Source organism: Poecilia mexicana, unplaced genomic scaffold (assembly GCF_051168715.1).
Source record: "Poecilia mexicana isolate PSO_F unplaced genomic scaffold, ASM5116871v1 scaffold_18, whole genome shotgun sequence".
NCBI lineage: Eukaryota > Metazoa > Chordata > Actinopteri > Cyprinodontiformes > Poeciliidae > Poecilia > Poecilia mexicana.
Genome location: NW_028263387.1, coordinates 2118636 through 2133506, shown reverse-complemented (window position 1 = coordinate 2133506; position 14871 = coordinate 2118636). Strand labels below are relative to the sequence as shown.

At 36.9% G+C, this 14871-nt stretch overlaps 1 protein-coding gene across 2 annotated transcripts in view; it reads right to left on the bottom strand.

The window, feature by feature from the left end:
• Positions 1-3360: 3360 nt before the first annotated feature.
• The window catches only part of mllt3 (MLLT3 super elongation complex subunit), an 81189-nt gene continuing 69678 nt past the window's right edge, over positions 3361-14871 (bottom strand). The window contains exons 8-14 of one of the 2 annotated variants that reach the window (XM_088015336.1): positions 8944-9013; positions 8255-8393; positions 6215-6311; positions 6037-6105; positions 5035-5106; positions 3976-4057; positions 3361-3868 (exon numbers count right to left, since the gene is read on the bottom strand). In XM_088015336.1, coding sequence (XP_087871462.1) covers positions 3732-3868; positions 3976-4057; positions 5035-5106; positions 6037-6105; positions 6215-6311; positions 8255-8393; positions 8944-9013 — 666 coding nt within the window. In that variant the 3' untranslated portion in view covers positions 3361-3731. Of the gene's footprint in view, positions 4058-5034; positions 5107-6036; positions 6106-6214; positions 6312-8254; positions 8394-8943; positions 9014-14871 lie in introns of both variants that reach the window. The other variant, XM_088015337.1, reaches the window with a different exon arrangement.

Below are 14871 nucleotides of genomic sequence, written 5' to 3'. Positions count from 1 at the left end.
CCAGTCTGAAATAAAGATGTCAAAGCTGGTTTCACTGGACTTATTTCGAGCGATTCTTAAAAACAGACGAGATTCTATTAAACAGTGTCACTGTTTTTAAATGCTTTTCTACTGTTTTACACTTCTGCATATGCATTAATTAATTTTATTTTGTAACCAGGTTGCTGTGTGTTGCAGACTTCTACCCAGGTCCCTCTTGAAAATAAGATAAGATGTGTATCTCAACGGGGTTTACCTGATAAAATAAAATAAATAAAATAAAAAAATAAAATAATAATATTTGTCAAATATTGGTCAACAATTTTTAATATTTGTCGACAAACAAGGAGCAAAGAAGAGACACCTCTCCTTTACCATATAGGTGACTTACAATAATGTTTTCTAATGGAGACAAAGAGGGTAGATAAAGATTATTGTGTTGCTTTGATAAAATAAAACTCTGAACTTGAACGTAGTTATAGAAATATTTTGTAGGAATATCATGTTTGTTTTTAATTTCTTCAAGTTACATAAATACCTTCCCTGAAAAAAGATCAGACACGTTAGTTATATTCTTAGCAGTTTAAATCCTGCTCTACATGGATGAACATTACATCGGATAGTTGTTGCATTTCTCCCAAATAATCAAGTGTTTTTTGCCAGATCATCATTGTATTTTTCAGAAATGGGTATTTTGTTTGCTTAATTAACATTTTCCTGCCTGATGAGTACATGTACAAGTCTATAGCAATAGAGATCAAGTGGGATACAATAGTAACCCATGCTGGGGGCTGTCTGGCAGTAAAGTAAAACATTGCTGCCCTGATCTGGGTTGAAATAACATAATAGGTTTGATAATTGTTAACACCCTCTGTCATATGGCTGATATAAGAGAGACAGTTTCATTCTCGGGCGTTTACCATTTAAGTGAAGTTGGAAAAAGTTATATTTAGCTCCTTAAAGAAGAAGGGGAGTGAGGAAATTGAAACTGATTGGAAAACATATAAGAATTTTGGCAATATTGTAATTTTTATAATATTGATGTGACCAATTAAGGAGATGAGTAGCATCTTTAACTATTAAACTTTTAAAGCTAACATACTTAGACACTTCTGATCTGGAATAGATTATTCATCTCTGATGCTACGTTGCATCACTATAAATCGGAATCTGAAAAGTTGTTGGCATTATTATCCCAGCTGATGGATCCTTGTAAGCCACACAAAAAGGCAGGTGCTCTAGGACAAAAAAGTGAAAGAAAACAGAAGGTTAAAATAATAACAAATATTGTAAATGTGATAGGAGTTTATTTCTAATGCATTCCAGATGCAAACATATTTTTAAATCTCTCATTGCTGAGGTTTCAAATCAGATAAAGATTTCACAAATCACAAACTAGGTTTGAAATATTCTGCCATTAGCGTAGATTAGAATAATCTACTCCAGATTTGAAGTGTCGATGTATGTTCGTTTTTAAAGCAGAACAAATGATTTCTTAACATTTATATGTTAAATATAATTTCCATGATTAGTTACTTATTTACAGTCATATGTCAAGTCATATGTTAAGTATAATTTACATGATTATTATTATTCACCGAATTTAACTTGATTGTACACAATTCCAAAAGGTGACGTGAAAAATAATTAAATTCAAATTATCACGTTTTAACGAGATAACTATCACGTTTTAACGACATACGTATCACGTTTTAACAACATACGTATCACGTTTTAACGACATACGTATCACGTTTTAACGAGATAACTATCACGTTTTAACGACATACGTATCACGTTTTAACGACATACGTATCACGTTTTAACGACATACGTATCACGTTTTAACGAGATAACTATCACGTTTTAACGACGACATACGTATCACGTTTTAACGAGATAACTATCACGTTTTAACGACATACGTATCACGTTTTAACGAGATACGTATCACGTTTTAACGACATACGTATCACGTTTTAACGAGATACTATCACGTTTTAACGAGATACGTATCACGTTATAACGTGATAGCGCTCGAAATTTTTTTTTCCTGCGTGATAGCAATGCGCTTCCGTATACACTTTCGAAATTTTTATCTATAGAAATATTGTCCTTCCACTTCACAATGATGCACTACCTTGGGTTGATCAAAATTAGTGGAATAGGTAAAACATGTCGGTGTGTATGGATGCACAAGTGGAATGAAATGGATTCATTCTCCTGTGTGAAATAAAGAAACATTGAAAAGAAATTTTTCTGATCATCATACAAAACATTTATTTTTTCCCACAATACACAAGAGACCCTAAGAAAAAGAGAGAGTTAGAAAAAAATGTCAAGATTTTTTTTTTTGGAAGAGACTATCCTCATCTTCAGTATGTGTATCTGGCAAATGTGTCCCCAGAAACATTTCTCTTAAAAATTAATGACAAACTTTGATTTGCCAATTCAGCCAAAAATAAATTAAGCTGTACGTTTTTCCACTTACATAACAGTTCCTGACCACCAGAACCCCTTTCCCATCCCCGTATTCTGGGAAAAAAGACATTTCCACTGAAATGCAGCAATCAAGACCTTCTGTCCTCATGTTTGACAGCAGAAAGTGAGTTCCCGTTTCTCTAGGAGCCCTCTTCCTGAGATTGCAGACAAACTTCCTGTGAGAAAAATGATTACACCAACCTAAACAGACACAATTGAATATTTGGACATTCCAGAAGGGCAGGATTTGCTGCAACAGATTATTACAACACTTAAAATAAAAAGTACATATATGTTTGATCATTTATTTCTTTGTCGTATTAACGTAACAATTTCTTGGCAATAAATCCCAGACAGTTATGAAAAAACTTTAAATTGTGCCTCATTTGTAAGGAACATTTGTGGGTTATATCCATGAAAAACTTCTAAAATCAGCTCAACCAATATCCTACAGCTGGTTCATCTTTTATATATCTGCATTGTGAACCAATGATGATGAGCCTTGTCTACTCCCCTCCCACACCGCAGCATCACACTGCTTTTACCAAAAGCTGCATGGCATTGGGCAGTGAGGATTTGCAGAGTCAACTCTGCAAACGAAAACATAACATGTATTTTCTTTACAAACATGGAACCACTTTAAGGGAGTATACAGGTTTTTCAATAGAATAAGCTTTATTGCTACGATGCATCATTACAAAAAAAAAAAATCTTCTTTATGTGAACTTTTAATAAATCCAAAACTAATTATGGGTCAGTGATTCTGAGCATTTCTGTGATTTAGAGGCTTTCTGTTATTTATATGGTAACATTTGAGGAAAAACAAAAATGGAGAACAGACATAATCTCCATCCATCTGGAGCTCCAAACCACAATGGTGTGAAAACATATTTGTAATAATTATTTTTTTTTTTTAAATTTGTGAATTCTATACCCAGTGGATCAGGGCTGTCTTAAATCTCCAGTTAAAGATCTTTTAATTCAGACTGATGATCAAATCTCACAGGTTGGAAGATCTGCTCTTTGTGAAGTGCTTCCACTGTCTCATTCTGCCAGAACCATTTTATACACATACACACACATGCGCACGCAGCACATCCACACACACGCACACACACATACGCCTCCAAAATAAATTCAATAAATAAGACATCATGTTGTAAGGCAATGCTGATCATGTGTTTGTCACAATGAACAAATCAAGAAACATACATGTATCAATATGCACATTCATTAAGAGAAACCAGCCTCCATGCTGCTATCAGTTGAAGCTACAAGGCCTTACAGGTGATCTCCTGTTGGACAGGCTCTGCCCCCACAGCGCCTCCCGCTGCTTTCCACTTGCAGGACAACCTGCTGGATTCAGGGCTCCAGCAGACTGGATGCAGTGCAACAACCAACCTTGATTCTATTCAGGAAAAGTCAAAACAGAAACAGAGAGTCTAAAGCCCAGCCACTCAGAGCCTCAGGACAATCCCGAGGTCTCCAGGTAACTCTGCAGCTTCCGAACCGTACTTCTGTCCAGGGAGCAAAGGTCAAAATCAAAAGTAGTATTTGTGATGTGGAAATGCCCCGTCTCCTCAATCAGGTTTACGATCTGGAAACCACAAGAAACAGCAGAATGTTTTTACCAACACTGAAACTTCAACAGCTTTCTGAACGGAGACAGCAGAATAAATGTTTACTTCTTTTACAAGAAGGAGAGAAAGAGTCTCAGAGACTTAAAGTTTTCCTTTACTCATTTGAACAAGCGAAACCTTGGACCCATATTGTACTTGGAACCGATTGGAGACAGTGAAAACTCTGATTGGCTGTGGTCCTGATATTCGTGTACATGTCTGCGTTGTGAGCTGCAGTCAGAGGCAAGAAGACCAGCCTGCTCAGATAGACAGACTGGTAGTAGCGCAGATGGGTAGAGAAAATGAAAAGAATGATTGACAGGTTTTCTGTCAACTTAAGGCCTGAACCGTCCGAAAATCATTCCCAATGGTCTGACACAAAGTCATCAACCTCTGCCTCTACAATTTTTAAAGCACAATTTCAAATATTGCATTAGGGAAGGTTGATGGAAATGGCAAAATTTGAAATACTTTTCTTAATTCCACAAAAAGGTTTTAATGGCTAATGCACATTTGAAGAATTAAAATGACAACTGTTTGTCAACATATTGACAAACAGCAAACATTAACCTCAGATGTTTACATTCGCTTATCTTGGTTGATTCGCTCAGAAAGCTACGCCACATTGATGCATTAATTCATGACCGAGTGCAGACAACTCATCCAGAATGTTCAAGTCCTTCATCACTCAGAAGTAATAATGTTATGTTCTGATGAACTAAATTTGGTGATTTCTTTAGATTAAGTCAGAATCACAAACATGCAGAAATACATATCTGAAAAAAGTCAGTTTCACTTTCTGACTTCAGTTGATCAAAGTAAGGATTTTACTGTGAGGGACCGTTTTGTCTCCCATATAACTGCTCTGGTCAACATTTTTGGAGCCCAGGATGTAGAAGTGTTTATTATGCATCAGTGCTTGAGCCAAAATGACATATTGACAAATAAAGCTCACCTGCTGCAGTATATGGCCTTCCCTTAGTGTCATCAGTCTTTTGTGCAGCTCTACCAACTCATCCAGGTAAGCCTGGAAAACACAGCCACATGCAGTTAGCTTCATGGCAATCAGTTTACATACCAAGGCAAAGAAATCCCAAAACAAAGGATAAAAAGGTCATTTTTGAGAAGTTGTTTTTGTATAGAAAATGGGAGCTGTGTGCACTTTTACAGCACTCTTTACAGTAACTTCCCAGATAGAAAAACATGAGTGAATCCACATTGAAACAACAAAAAGCAGAAACACTGAATCAACGTTGAAGCCTGACATTGAATCAATATTTAAAGTGTTCGGTGATTTATAAGTTGAATCAGCGTTAGGGTTTCAACCATAACTGACTAGTGTCATTGATATAGTTAGCAATGTTGATTCAAACATCATGTGAATGTGGATCTACATGCACATTTGTGTTGATTTTATACTGAAAGTTAAGGAATCAATATTGATTCATGTACATTTTTTGGTCTGATAGGTCTACATCATAACATACCATTAAAAGTTTATTCACTGGTGTTCAACACACAATGTTTTGGCAGACAATGCGTATTATGGCATTCACAATTATCTCAAATTACTATATTTCCAAAAATGTGTGTACACAACTTAAAAAATTACTTAGAAAGTAGGAGGGAAGGTGGGAAAGGGAGGAGAAGTGACAAACATTGTGACAAACATTGATTCGACATTGACCGGCATCAATGTCAAATCGATGTTTGGCATTGATCAGACGTTGGCATTTCAATCATTAGATTTCAACCACAACACAACATTGATTCAATTACATATTTTCAACATTGGTTACTTGACTAGAATTAGATGATTTTTTATGGCTGATCCACCATCAATCATCGACCTCAATCAAAAATCTACCTTTTTGACCATAATTCAACACTGAATTACCGTTCCTTGCTATCTGTGTATACAGTACTCTTCATTTGAATGTTGACCCAGTGGGTTTACCTTGTCACAGTCTAGGTTTTCATTCTTGTCTTGCTTGCTCTGTCTGATGGGGCTCCTCACCTCTAGAATCTGGAAAAGAACATAGTCACACTGTTTACAACAGCATACAGTTGACTGCTTGGTTCTCACGTCAGGTAATTTATGGAATACATCGCTGTAGAGCGCTTTAATATTCTACCTGGTTATTGGTGCTTTTTATCAAAGCTGGGGCCTCTTTGTGGGTGTGGGGTGAGGGAGAGGAGCCATCAGTCTCACTGCCATCACTTAAACTAACCCTGAGGACAACAAAGTCCTCAGGGTTAGTTGTGTCCTCATAACAAAGAAAAAAACATTTATATTAGGGCCTGGACTTTAACGCATTAATTTTGATTCATTAATTACATACATTTTAACATGTAAAAATTTTGTATGCAATTAATCTTTTTTTCCATTCAAAAGCTCCTTTATATCACTGACGTGAGACAAGCATCATATTTCTACACCAGAAGAAGCCAGATGCAGTAAATATGGGAATAAATAATAGATGAAATTTATAATAATGAAGTCACAGTTGTTTCTTTTTATCAGCTTCCTTTGTCTTGTTATGATCTTGTGGCAAGACTGTCGGCTCTCATTGCTCAATAACTTTAAAATCCATTCACAGACGGCATCGTCCATTAATACTGCCATAAACAGAGCGCTGTTGTGTGACGTCTGCATTCTTCTTATGCTCATGAGGGTTGCTTTGGTGTCGTAAACCGTTCACGCAGAAATGTGATTAAGGTTACATCATTCAGTAGTATGAATGAGCACCAAAAAACATTGGATTTCAGGGGGAAAAAAAGGAATTGAGCATCAGGACTTGCTGTGCGAGAATAGCCGTAAGATGCTTTTCCACTAGATCGCTTCTAACTGGTTTGGTCCCAGTCCAGATTCTTTTTCCATTAGCAGATCTGGCACGGCTCTGCCTGGCTGTACTCAGATTTTTGTACCTACTTCAACAGTAGTACCAGCTGTACCGAGCTGAATACTGCACCAAAGTGATTGGATTGACAGCTGACCGCAGTCGTTGACTGACTTGTGATTATCTCTCAAAACTCCAAACAACATTACAGTTTAGCTGTGGGCCACAAACATGCTGTTTGCTATCAGAGACCTGCTCAGTACAGAGAAGTATAATTATGAGTTTAATCAGGAGCAGCGGCAGGAACACATGCTACGTTTTGGAGTGGAATGACCGTGATTTAGTAGCGCTGCTAGTAGTTCATCGCTCTGAAGAATGAACAGCAATAAAGAAGAGAGAAACGGTGAAGCTGTAGTCAGATTTCTGTCTGAGTACCAGTTTAGTGGCACACATCTCAACCTAATACTATGTAGTTATGTGAATTTTACTTTTCCTTTGAATAAAATAAAGTTCATGAGTGGCTACTGGTTTACATATTTTGTACCTAAATCCAAAAGGTTACACATTTAAAACAATAAAGTGCCAGAATGTAATTATATTTTTATGTGTAACGGAATAATCAGCTGATCTGAGTCTTTGTTATTATGTTTGAGCAATGAATTTCTATAAGACAAAATAAAATATCTAGGTTTATTTGAGTCCATCAGAACCAGAACCTGGAGGTTTTGCATTGCTGAGTGTTGATGCAAACATCAGGAGAGTTGATCACAGCTGCTATGCTCTCATGGACCGCACACAATAGTGAGGAACAGCATGTAATGGAGAAGCTCACTACCTGGGATAGAACCAAACTGCACATTGACTGGTTAGTGCATGACTTGTCAGTGGGAAAGCATCTTTAGTGGTTTCACTATTTAGCAAGACGAGGAGCTGTTTGTTAATGGACATTTTCTGTCTTAGTTGGTATCCGCAGTAGAACGGAACATTGCAATGCAGCAGACTCTATACCAACTGTGCACCTGGAAAACACACCTTGCTGTTGGAACTGGAGCAGACTCATCAGTTTTTCAGGGTTTTTCTTGTTTGTTTGCCTCATAGGCAAAATACCTCCAAATTATGAATATAGTGGGTAGCTGCTGTAGGAAGATATGCACCAGTTTAGGGAGATGAAAATGACTTTGACCGTTTCAAATTTATTGTATTGTATTATTATACAATATATTATATTGTATTTAAAAAAATGTTTTAATTTTTTTATTATAATTATTATTATACCTAAATATGGATTATTTTGCAAGATCTGATAATACTCTGCTCTGCCTACTGGTCACTAACCTGTGTTGGTGGTGTGTGAGACGTGTTTGTGTTGGTCGTTCTGCATCAGAGTCCATGTTGTGATCTTCAAGTTCTTCTGAATCGTCATCGTTGTCGTCTGACTGCAGATCTTGCACCACTGACTGCAGCGGCCCAAGCACTGCATGTCAAATACAATAACACACACAACTTTTCATTTATGAAATCATTGAAAGAGAGAAATGAAGTACAGTAATAAAAGTAGGATGTTGGATGTGGTGCTGGTTCCTATTGAAATTGGCCATTTTCTGGCAACTACCCTCTGTCCTGTTTAGACAGGGCTTGTTATGTTGCAGGGCTGGGTGACACATAAATGTGATCAAATTTTCTGTTTATTAAAATTTTATTCTTGGAAAATCTGGATCTCTTTTTTTCCCACCAATGAACTCCTTGGTTTTCTGTAGTTCAGAGTGATGTCAAGCCCACCACTCTCAGTTGTTTCCTGTCTGATGTTCTCTGTTTCCAACATTATTCAAGAGAAGTTTTGGTTTCCTTTTCTCCCCTAACGTTGCTTTAATCATTGAAGGTTGGCTTACTGCAATCTGCAGAGTTTCAGTTGCAGATTTTTTGTGAACTGGCACCTTGTAAATAAAATGGACTGAACTGCAGATATTGTTTGTGTGTAAACTCCTGTAAACAGCAGCTAGAGGGGAGTAATTCAGGTGTACTACCTTGACGTTTGTGGTGTGAGGGAGCAAAGCCTGAACTGGAGCTGGAACTGGCTGGACTGGGCTGTTCAGACTGAGAAAAAGAACACAAAGAAACCTCGTAGAGAAAATATACATGGTTTGTTCAGAAAATTGTTACCACCACCCACCAACACATCTGCTGACTCTAGTTGCAACTTTTACATTGGGAGATTTCTTCTCATTGACTGGTTAACTACAAACAATGAAAAACTAGTCTTTTTGAGAAACTACATTATAATAGCCATATGGAAAACAATAGTCCTGCTTTTTGATGCATCACTGAAAACACGTCATCCACAACAGCCGTACAGTGTAACGGATGTTCAACATCTCGGAATCAGACTTGATTTCAAATTCTGAGATCTCTGCTGGTGACTATTAAGAACCCCATAAGTAAGAACTATGATTTGCTGTAGAGTGAATAAGGAGTGGTGTGACAACTTTTGGTGATTAGTCAGAAATCTGGAAGGTGCATTTTTGTACAACCTGCAGGCAGTTAAATAATGTTTTATTTAGAATAATGCATCATAATCCAATCTGGAAGCGTGATGCATGAATAACATTTTCCAGCAATGTTCTGGATCAAGCAGTAGCTGGAGGGTTGATTTTTTTTTAGTCAAACCTGAAAAGACACTGTTGTCTTTGATTAGTCCTCTAATCCTGGAAATATTATTCAGGTAATAGAAGGCTGACTTTGTAACTGTCTTTATGTGACTCTGAATGTTCAGGTCAGAGTTCACTATTACACCCAGATTTCAGGTCGGATCACTAGTTGTCAACTGTAGTAACTGAAGCTGTGCATTGACTATATATCGTTCCTCTTTAGGTCCAAAAATATTAACTTCAGATTTGTTTCAGTTTAGCTGGAGAAAGTTTTGGCGCATCCAGACGTTTATCTGTTCTAAGCATCTGTTCAGTGATGGGTTCGGAGTCAAGTGGTGACATAGTAATGTAGAGATGTGTGTCATCTGCATAGTTAAGGTAGCTAATCTTAGCTCCTCTTATAGCCTGAGCTAATGGGAGGAATAGGAGGGCTCCTAGGATTGAACCTTGGGGTACCCCACATGTGATTTCTGTGTGCTTCGATGAGAAGTTTCCTATTGCAATAAAGAAATCTCTGTATGCAAGATTTGAACCAGCTGAGTACTGGACCAGAGTCCAACCCAACTCTTCAGTCCTTTCAATAATATGTCATGGTGAATATTGTTAAATGCTGCGCTGAGGTCCAACAGAATCAGCACTGTGATTCTTCCACAGTTTATCTTTATATGAATGCTCTTAAACACTTTGACAAGGGCAGTCACAGTACTGTGGTGAGCACAGAAACCAGACTGAAGGACATCAAAGCGGTTGGTTATCATAAGGAAGCCATTTAACTGTTAAAACACTGCATTTTCAATAATTTTGCTGATGAATGGAATGTTGGAGACTGGCCAGTAATTTTGGAGGAGTGATTTGTCTAGATTGGTTTTTTTTAATCAGTGGTTTGATAACTGCCATTTTTAAAGCCTGGGGGAAACCCCTGATGAAAGCGATGAGTTTGTGATATGTTTTTGATGAGGGAATAACATTATAACATGATACAACACTAAAGAAGTCAATTTTATGTAATACTCAATGCCTCTCTGACTCGTAGACCTTCCATTATATGAGGGAGTGAGACACAACACTTCTCCATCAAGTTAACTTGATTTTATACGAGAAGGAATAACTTCCTTTAAAACTGGTCTATACTAATATTAAACACACTAATTATCCAGTTGCTACTTATCTTCCAATAGTAACAGTGACATGTTGCTTCTGTCTCTATATTGTCGTCCCTCCTCTCTGTGTCTGACAGAATGCCATCACCAAGGGCGTAAATCCCATCTTATTAATGGGTGGGGGACCATAAACAGGGAAAGCAAAGTTACAGTAAAATGTGGTTTAAATTTTCTTGTGTGAGTGATGAGCGGCACCATCAAAAATGACTAGTAAGTAGCAATGAATAACAAAAGTGCTTTTCTCAGTAAACAACCTGTTGAGACCCATAGAAGTCAAACTAAGATTCAAATGTTGCTTAGATATGAGTTTTGTTCAGTGTTACAACTCTAGTCTCTGCTACACCTTTACAAAAACTTAAGGGTCTCAATAAAAACAAGTTTTAATAAGTAATTCTGCTTAATAAAATTCCTCATAAATATTGATTTATTGCAGTGGTTCTCAATACAAGTCATGTGTTATTTAAATTATAACTTAAGTTACTTTAAACTTTTATTCATATATTTATTTTTCATGTTAAAACCTATAAATATGTAGGAACTGAATATTTGGGAAGTATCATAACTTAAACTTAAAGGTCAGCACCAGTTTTCTAGAAAAATATTCAGATTTTATATTGTGGTTTTAAAGGATCTACGTTGAAGACGGTAAAATATAAAGGCATACTTTTTTTTTTACTTTACTATCAGATGCAATAGTTCCTCTGCTCTCGGCTCCCATACAGAGCTGTTGGCTAGTGGTAATGCTCAGTTGTTCTCTCCCATTTCAAACTCTTTTTATTAAAGTAAGAGTTAGAGAGCTAAATATAATTTAAATACTGGCTACCTTAGAAAAGAAAAACGAGCTAAGTCTATGAAAGCAATGTAGCAGTTTTGCTAGTTTTGATTTCTAAGCCATAAGGTGGCAGTTTATCATGATTCAGCCAAAGTAATGAAATAACGAACTGTGGACTGATTTTTATTGTTAATCCGTTTCACTCTATTGACCAGCGAAAGTAAATAAAACATGTTACATGTCTTTTGCTTTAAATATTTACTTACTGGAGGGTTTTTTTGTTAGTGCTGCAGACCCACAGCTGACAGGTTCACTTCACCTTCACAAGCTCTAATGGAGTCTGTGTAGTTCAGCGCTGCTGTTGCTCCTCCTACACTTTGGACTGAACCATTGATCTAACAATAGTGGGGGGGGACCTAAAAATTAATTCTTATTTTTTTCTTAGATGAATGGCAGATTTACTTCATTCTTTGTTTCTATTGCCTTTTATAAACTGATATTGTTTAAATACAAGGGTTTCATTCATGATTTCTTTGGGGGGATTTTAGACTATTCCAAGATTGGGGGGTCCGGACCCCACATTAAAAATCACAAACATTCGAACTATGTGGCCATTTTTTTCTCAGGACAAATCAGAAACTTTCTATTTCTATTGAGTTAAATTGAGACATTTAGATCATGTCATACATCTTTGTTAAAACTTTTTGTGTAAATACCATGCTATTTGTTATACTTATTTTTAATACTATGTTTATTAGGCATTTTGATTATTCATACAAAAAAGGAAAAAGGAACAATAACAACAAGAGGACAAAGCTAATACAGCACTAATACATATATCAAATCTGGAGTCAAGTACATAAATTACAGCAATCACTGTAAAAGCTATACATTTATTTTTTAAAAGTCAACCGTACTGAAGTAGTATCAAGCCTCCAATTTTTCAAATAGATTTGGATCCAAGTGTGCAAACTCTAATTCATGTGGGAGTGTCAGCGTAAACCACAGTTGTCCAAGAAGACAAAGCGAACAGTGACCTCCAGCAGAAACATGAAAGAAAAAGAGCACAGTGAGGATAAAAGACTTCAGTGGTCATTACCTCCTGACAACAAACAACACACAGCTGGTCTGTTGGTTTATGAGATAGCTTCTTCAATGTGCCATAAATCTCAGTACCACTCCTTTTTAGGGCTTTTGTCCTGCTCCACTCCAGCCCATTAAAGTTGAATATCAGTCTGCTGAGATGAATCAGGCCTCTTCCCTCAGTGACAGCAACAAGTTGGATATTTAAAAAGAAATGCAATTGTGTCATATGCATATATAAAAAAAATAGGGAAAAAGGTCAATATATTTCGTCATTCACCTCAGAACACAGAAACTCATCATATATATTTTTTACGGAGTGAAATATTTTAAGCCTTAATTGCTTGTAATTTTGATGATTACTGGATACAGAGAATGAAAAACCAAAATTAAGCGTCTCAGAAAATTTTAATATTATAAAAAGGCAAATGAACAGAAAGTTGTGTGGAAGGAAAGTGTGGTAAGAAAAGGTGCACTAGCATCGGAGGTTGAGAAATTCTTTTAAGGAATAAAGGAAGTGTCACAAGGAATGGGTTGCTTTTTCCTTCCACTCAACTTTCCATGTATTTGAATTTTTTTACAATATTAAAATTTTCTGAAACACTGAATTTTGTGTTTTCATTATCTGCATGCCTTAATCAAAGTGACAAGAAAAAAAGGCTTAAAATATTTCACACTGTGTATATATGTAATTTACACAGTGTGCACACTTATTAGGCAAGGGAGTATATTGACTATTTTATCATTTTTAGGCATACTTTCTCATTTCAAGGTGGATAAACTTGATTGCTTAATGGATTTACTCACAACAAGTGATGTGTATCTATTTAATAAGGTGCTTGTAGCCTATGGATGTCAACACCTTAAATCAAGGTGTACATAATTATTAGGCAGATTCTTTTCTTTAGGGAAAATGGGTTTTGGATTGGAGAGTAGGGGAAATTTGTAGCAGTTTGCTGCTACCATCAGAGGGGCAGGAGGTGAGGGGTCTGGCAATACAATTACTATAATACAGAAATTTATGGTAAAAACTAATAATTTACAGGGGTAAAATATGGTGGTTTCCCAGCCAAAAAGGGAGACTTGACAAGTTGACAGGTATGCCAAAAAGAGATTTAAATGACTCTGAAACATCAAAAATGACCAAAAGTCTTCCAGAGGGATGCAGAACTCATGAAACTGCAAACATATTGGGGTGTGATCACAGAACTATCTAATATTTCCTAGCAAATAGTCAACAGGGTTCAGTAAACATGTTGAGAAAAAAAGATGCAAATTAACTGCCAAGGATTTAAGAAAAATCATGCGTGAAGCCATCAGGAAGTCTGTACTTTCCAGTTTTGTCATATTCCATAACAACTACCTCCCTGTAGTACCTAGAAGTACCAAATATTCAGAGCTCAGAGACATGGCCAAGGTCAGGAAGGCTGAGACTCAGCCACCATTGAACCAGATTTCAGCTGAAGCCTAAAGACTGGGCAGAGAAATATCTGAAGGCAGATTTTTCAAAGGTTTTATGGATGAGACAAGAATGACTCTTGACAGACCAGATAGATGGTCCAGTGGGTGCATCAATAACAGGCACAGAGTCTACAAAAGCCATCAAACACCAGTTCACCCAGGATGTAAACCTCTTTGACTCCTCCACTCTGTTTTATGCAGACTGTAGGCGATATCACCCAGTCCACTCCCACATGCAGGGTGCTCTAAACATGATTTTCATGCAAAACACTCTGCTTTAGCTTGTCATTATCACCAACTCCACATTTCCTCTCCTGTGATTTTTCAAGCACACTGCTCACACAAGTAAATGAGAGCAGTGGTCTGTTGGCCTGGTGCTCAGCCACGGGGTTGGTAGCTTGGGGAGAATCAAACACCTGGCATTTGTCACCATACATCCCCTTTTACAACCTTTACCATCCTCATTCCCTGTATGATAAAAGTTGAAAGTCTTTGTCCATACAGCACAGACAAAGAAACACTGGTTCGGATCATACTTGTTAATAACACCCCTGCCAGAGTAAACTGCTTCTCCACAGAACATGCACAAAAGAAACACCCCTCTGCCCCTTTTACACAAACTTTTAAAAATAGAAATAAAAACAGCAATGCATTAAAGAAAACTATTCAAAGCAGTGGGATTCAGACTTTCACTACACATACTAACCCTTTTCCCTCTCTCACAAAGATTAAAGTCAAACTCTTTGGCATTCATGACAGTATCTCTTTTTTTTTCTCCTCAGGTGTAAAACCATAAATTTTTCTTGTCTGCTATTTGGCTTTATTACCGCC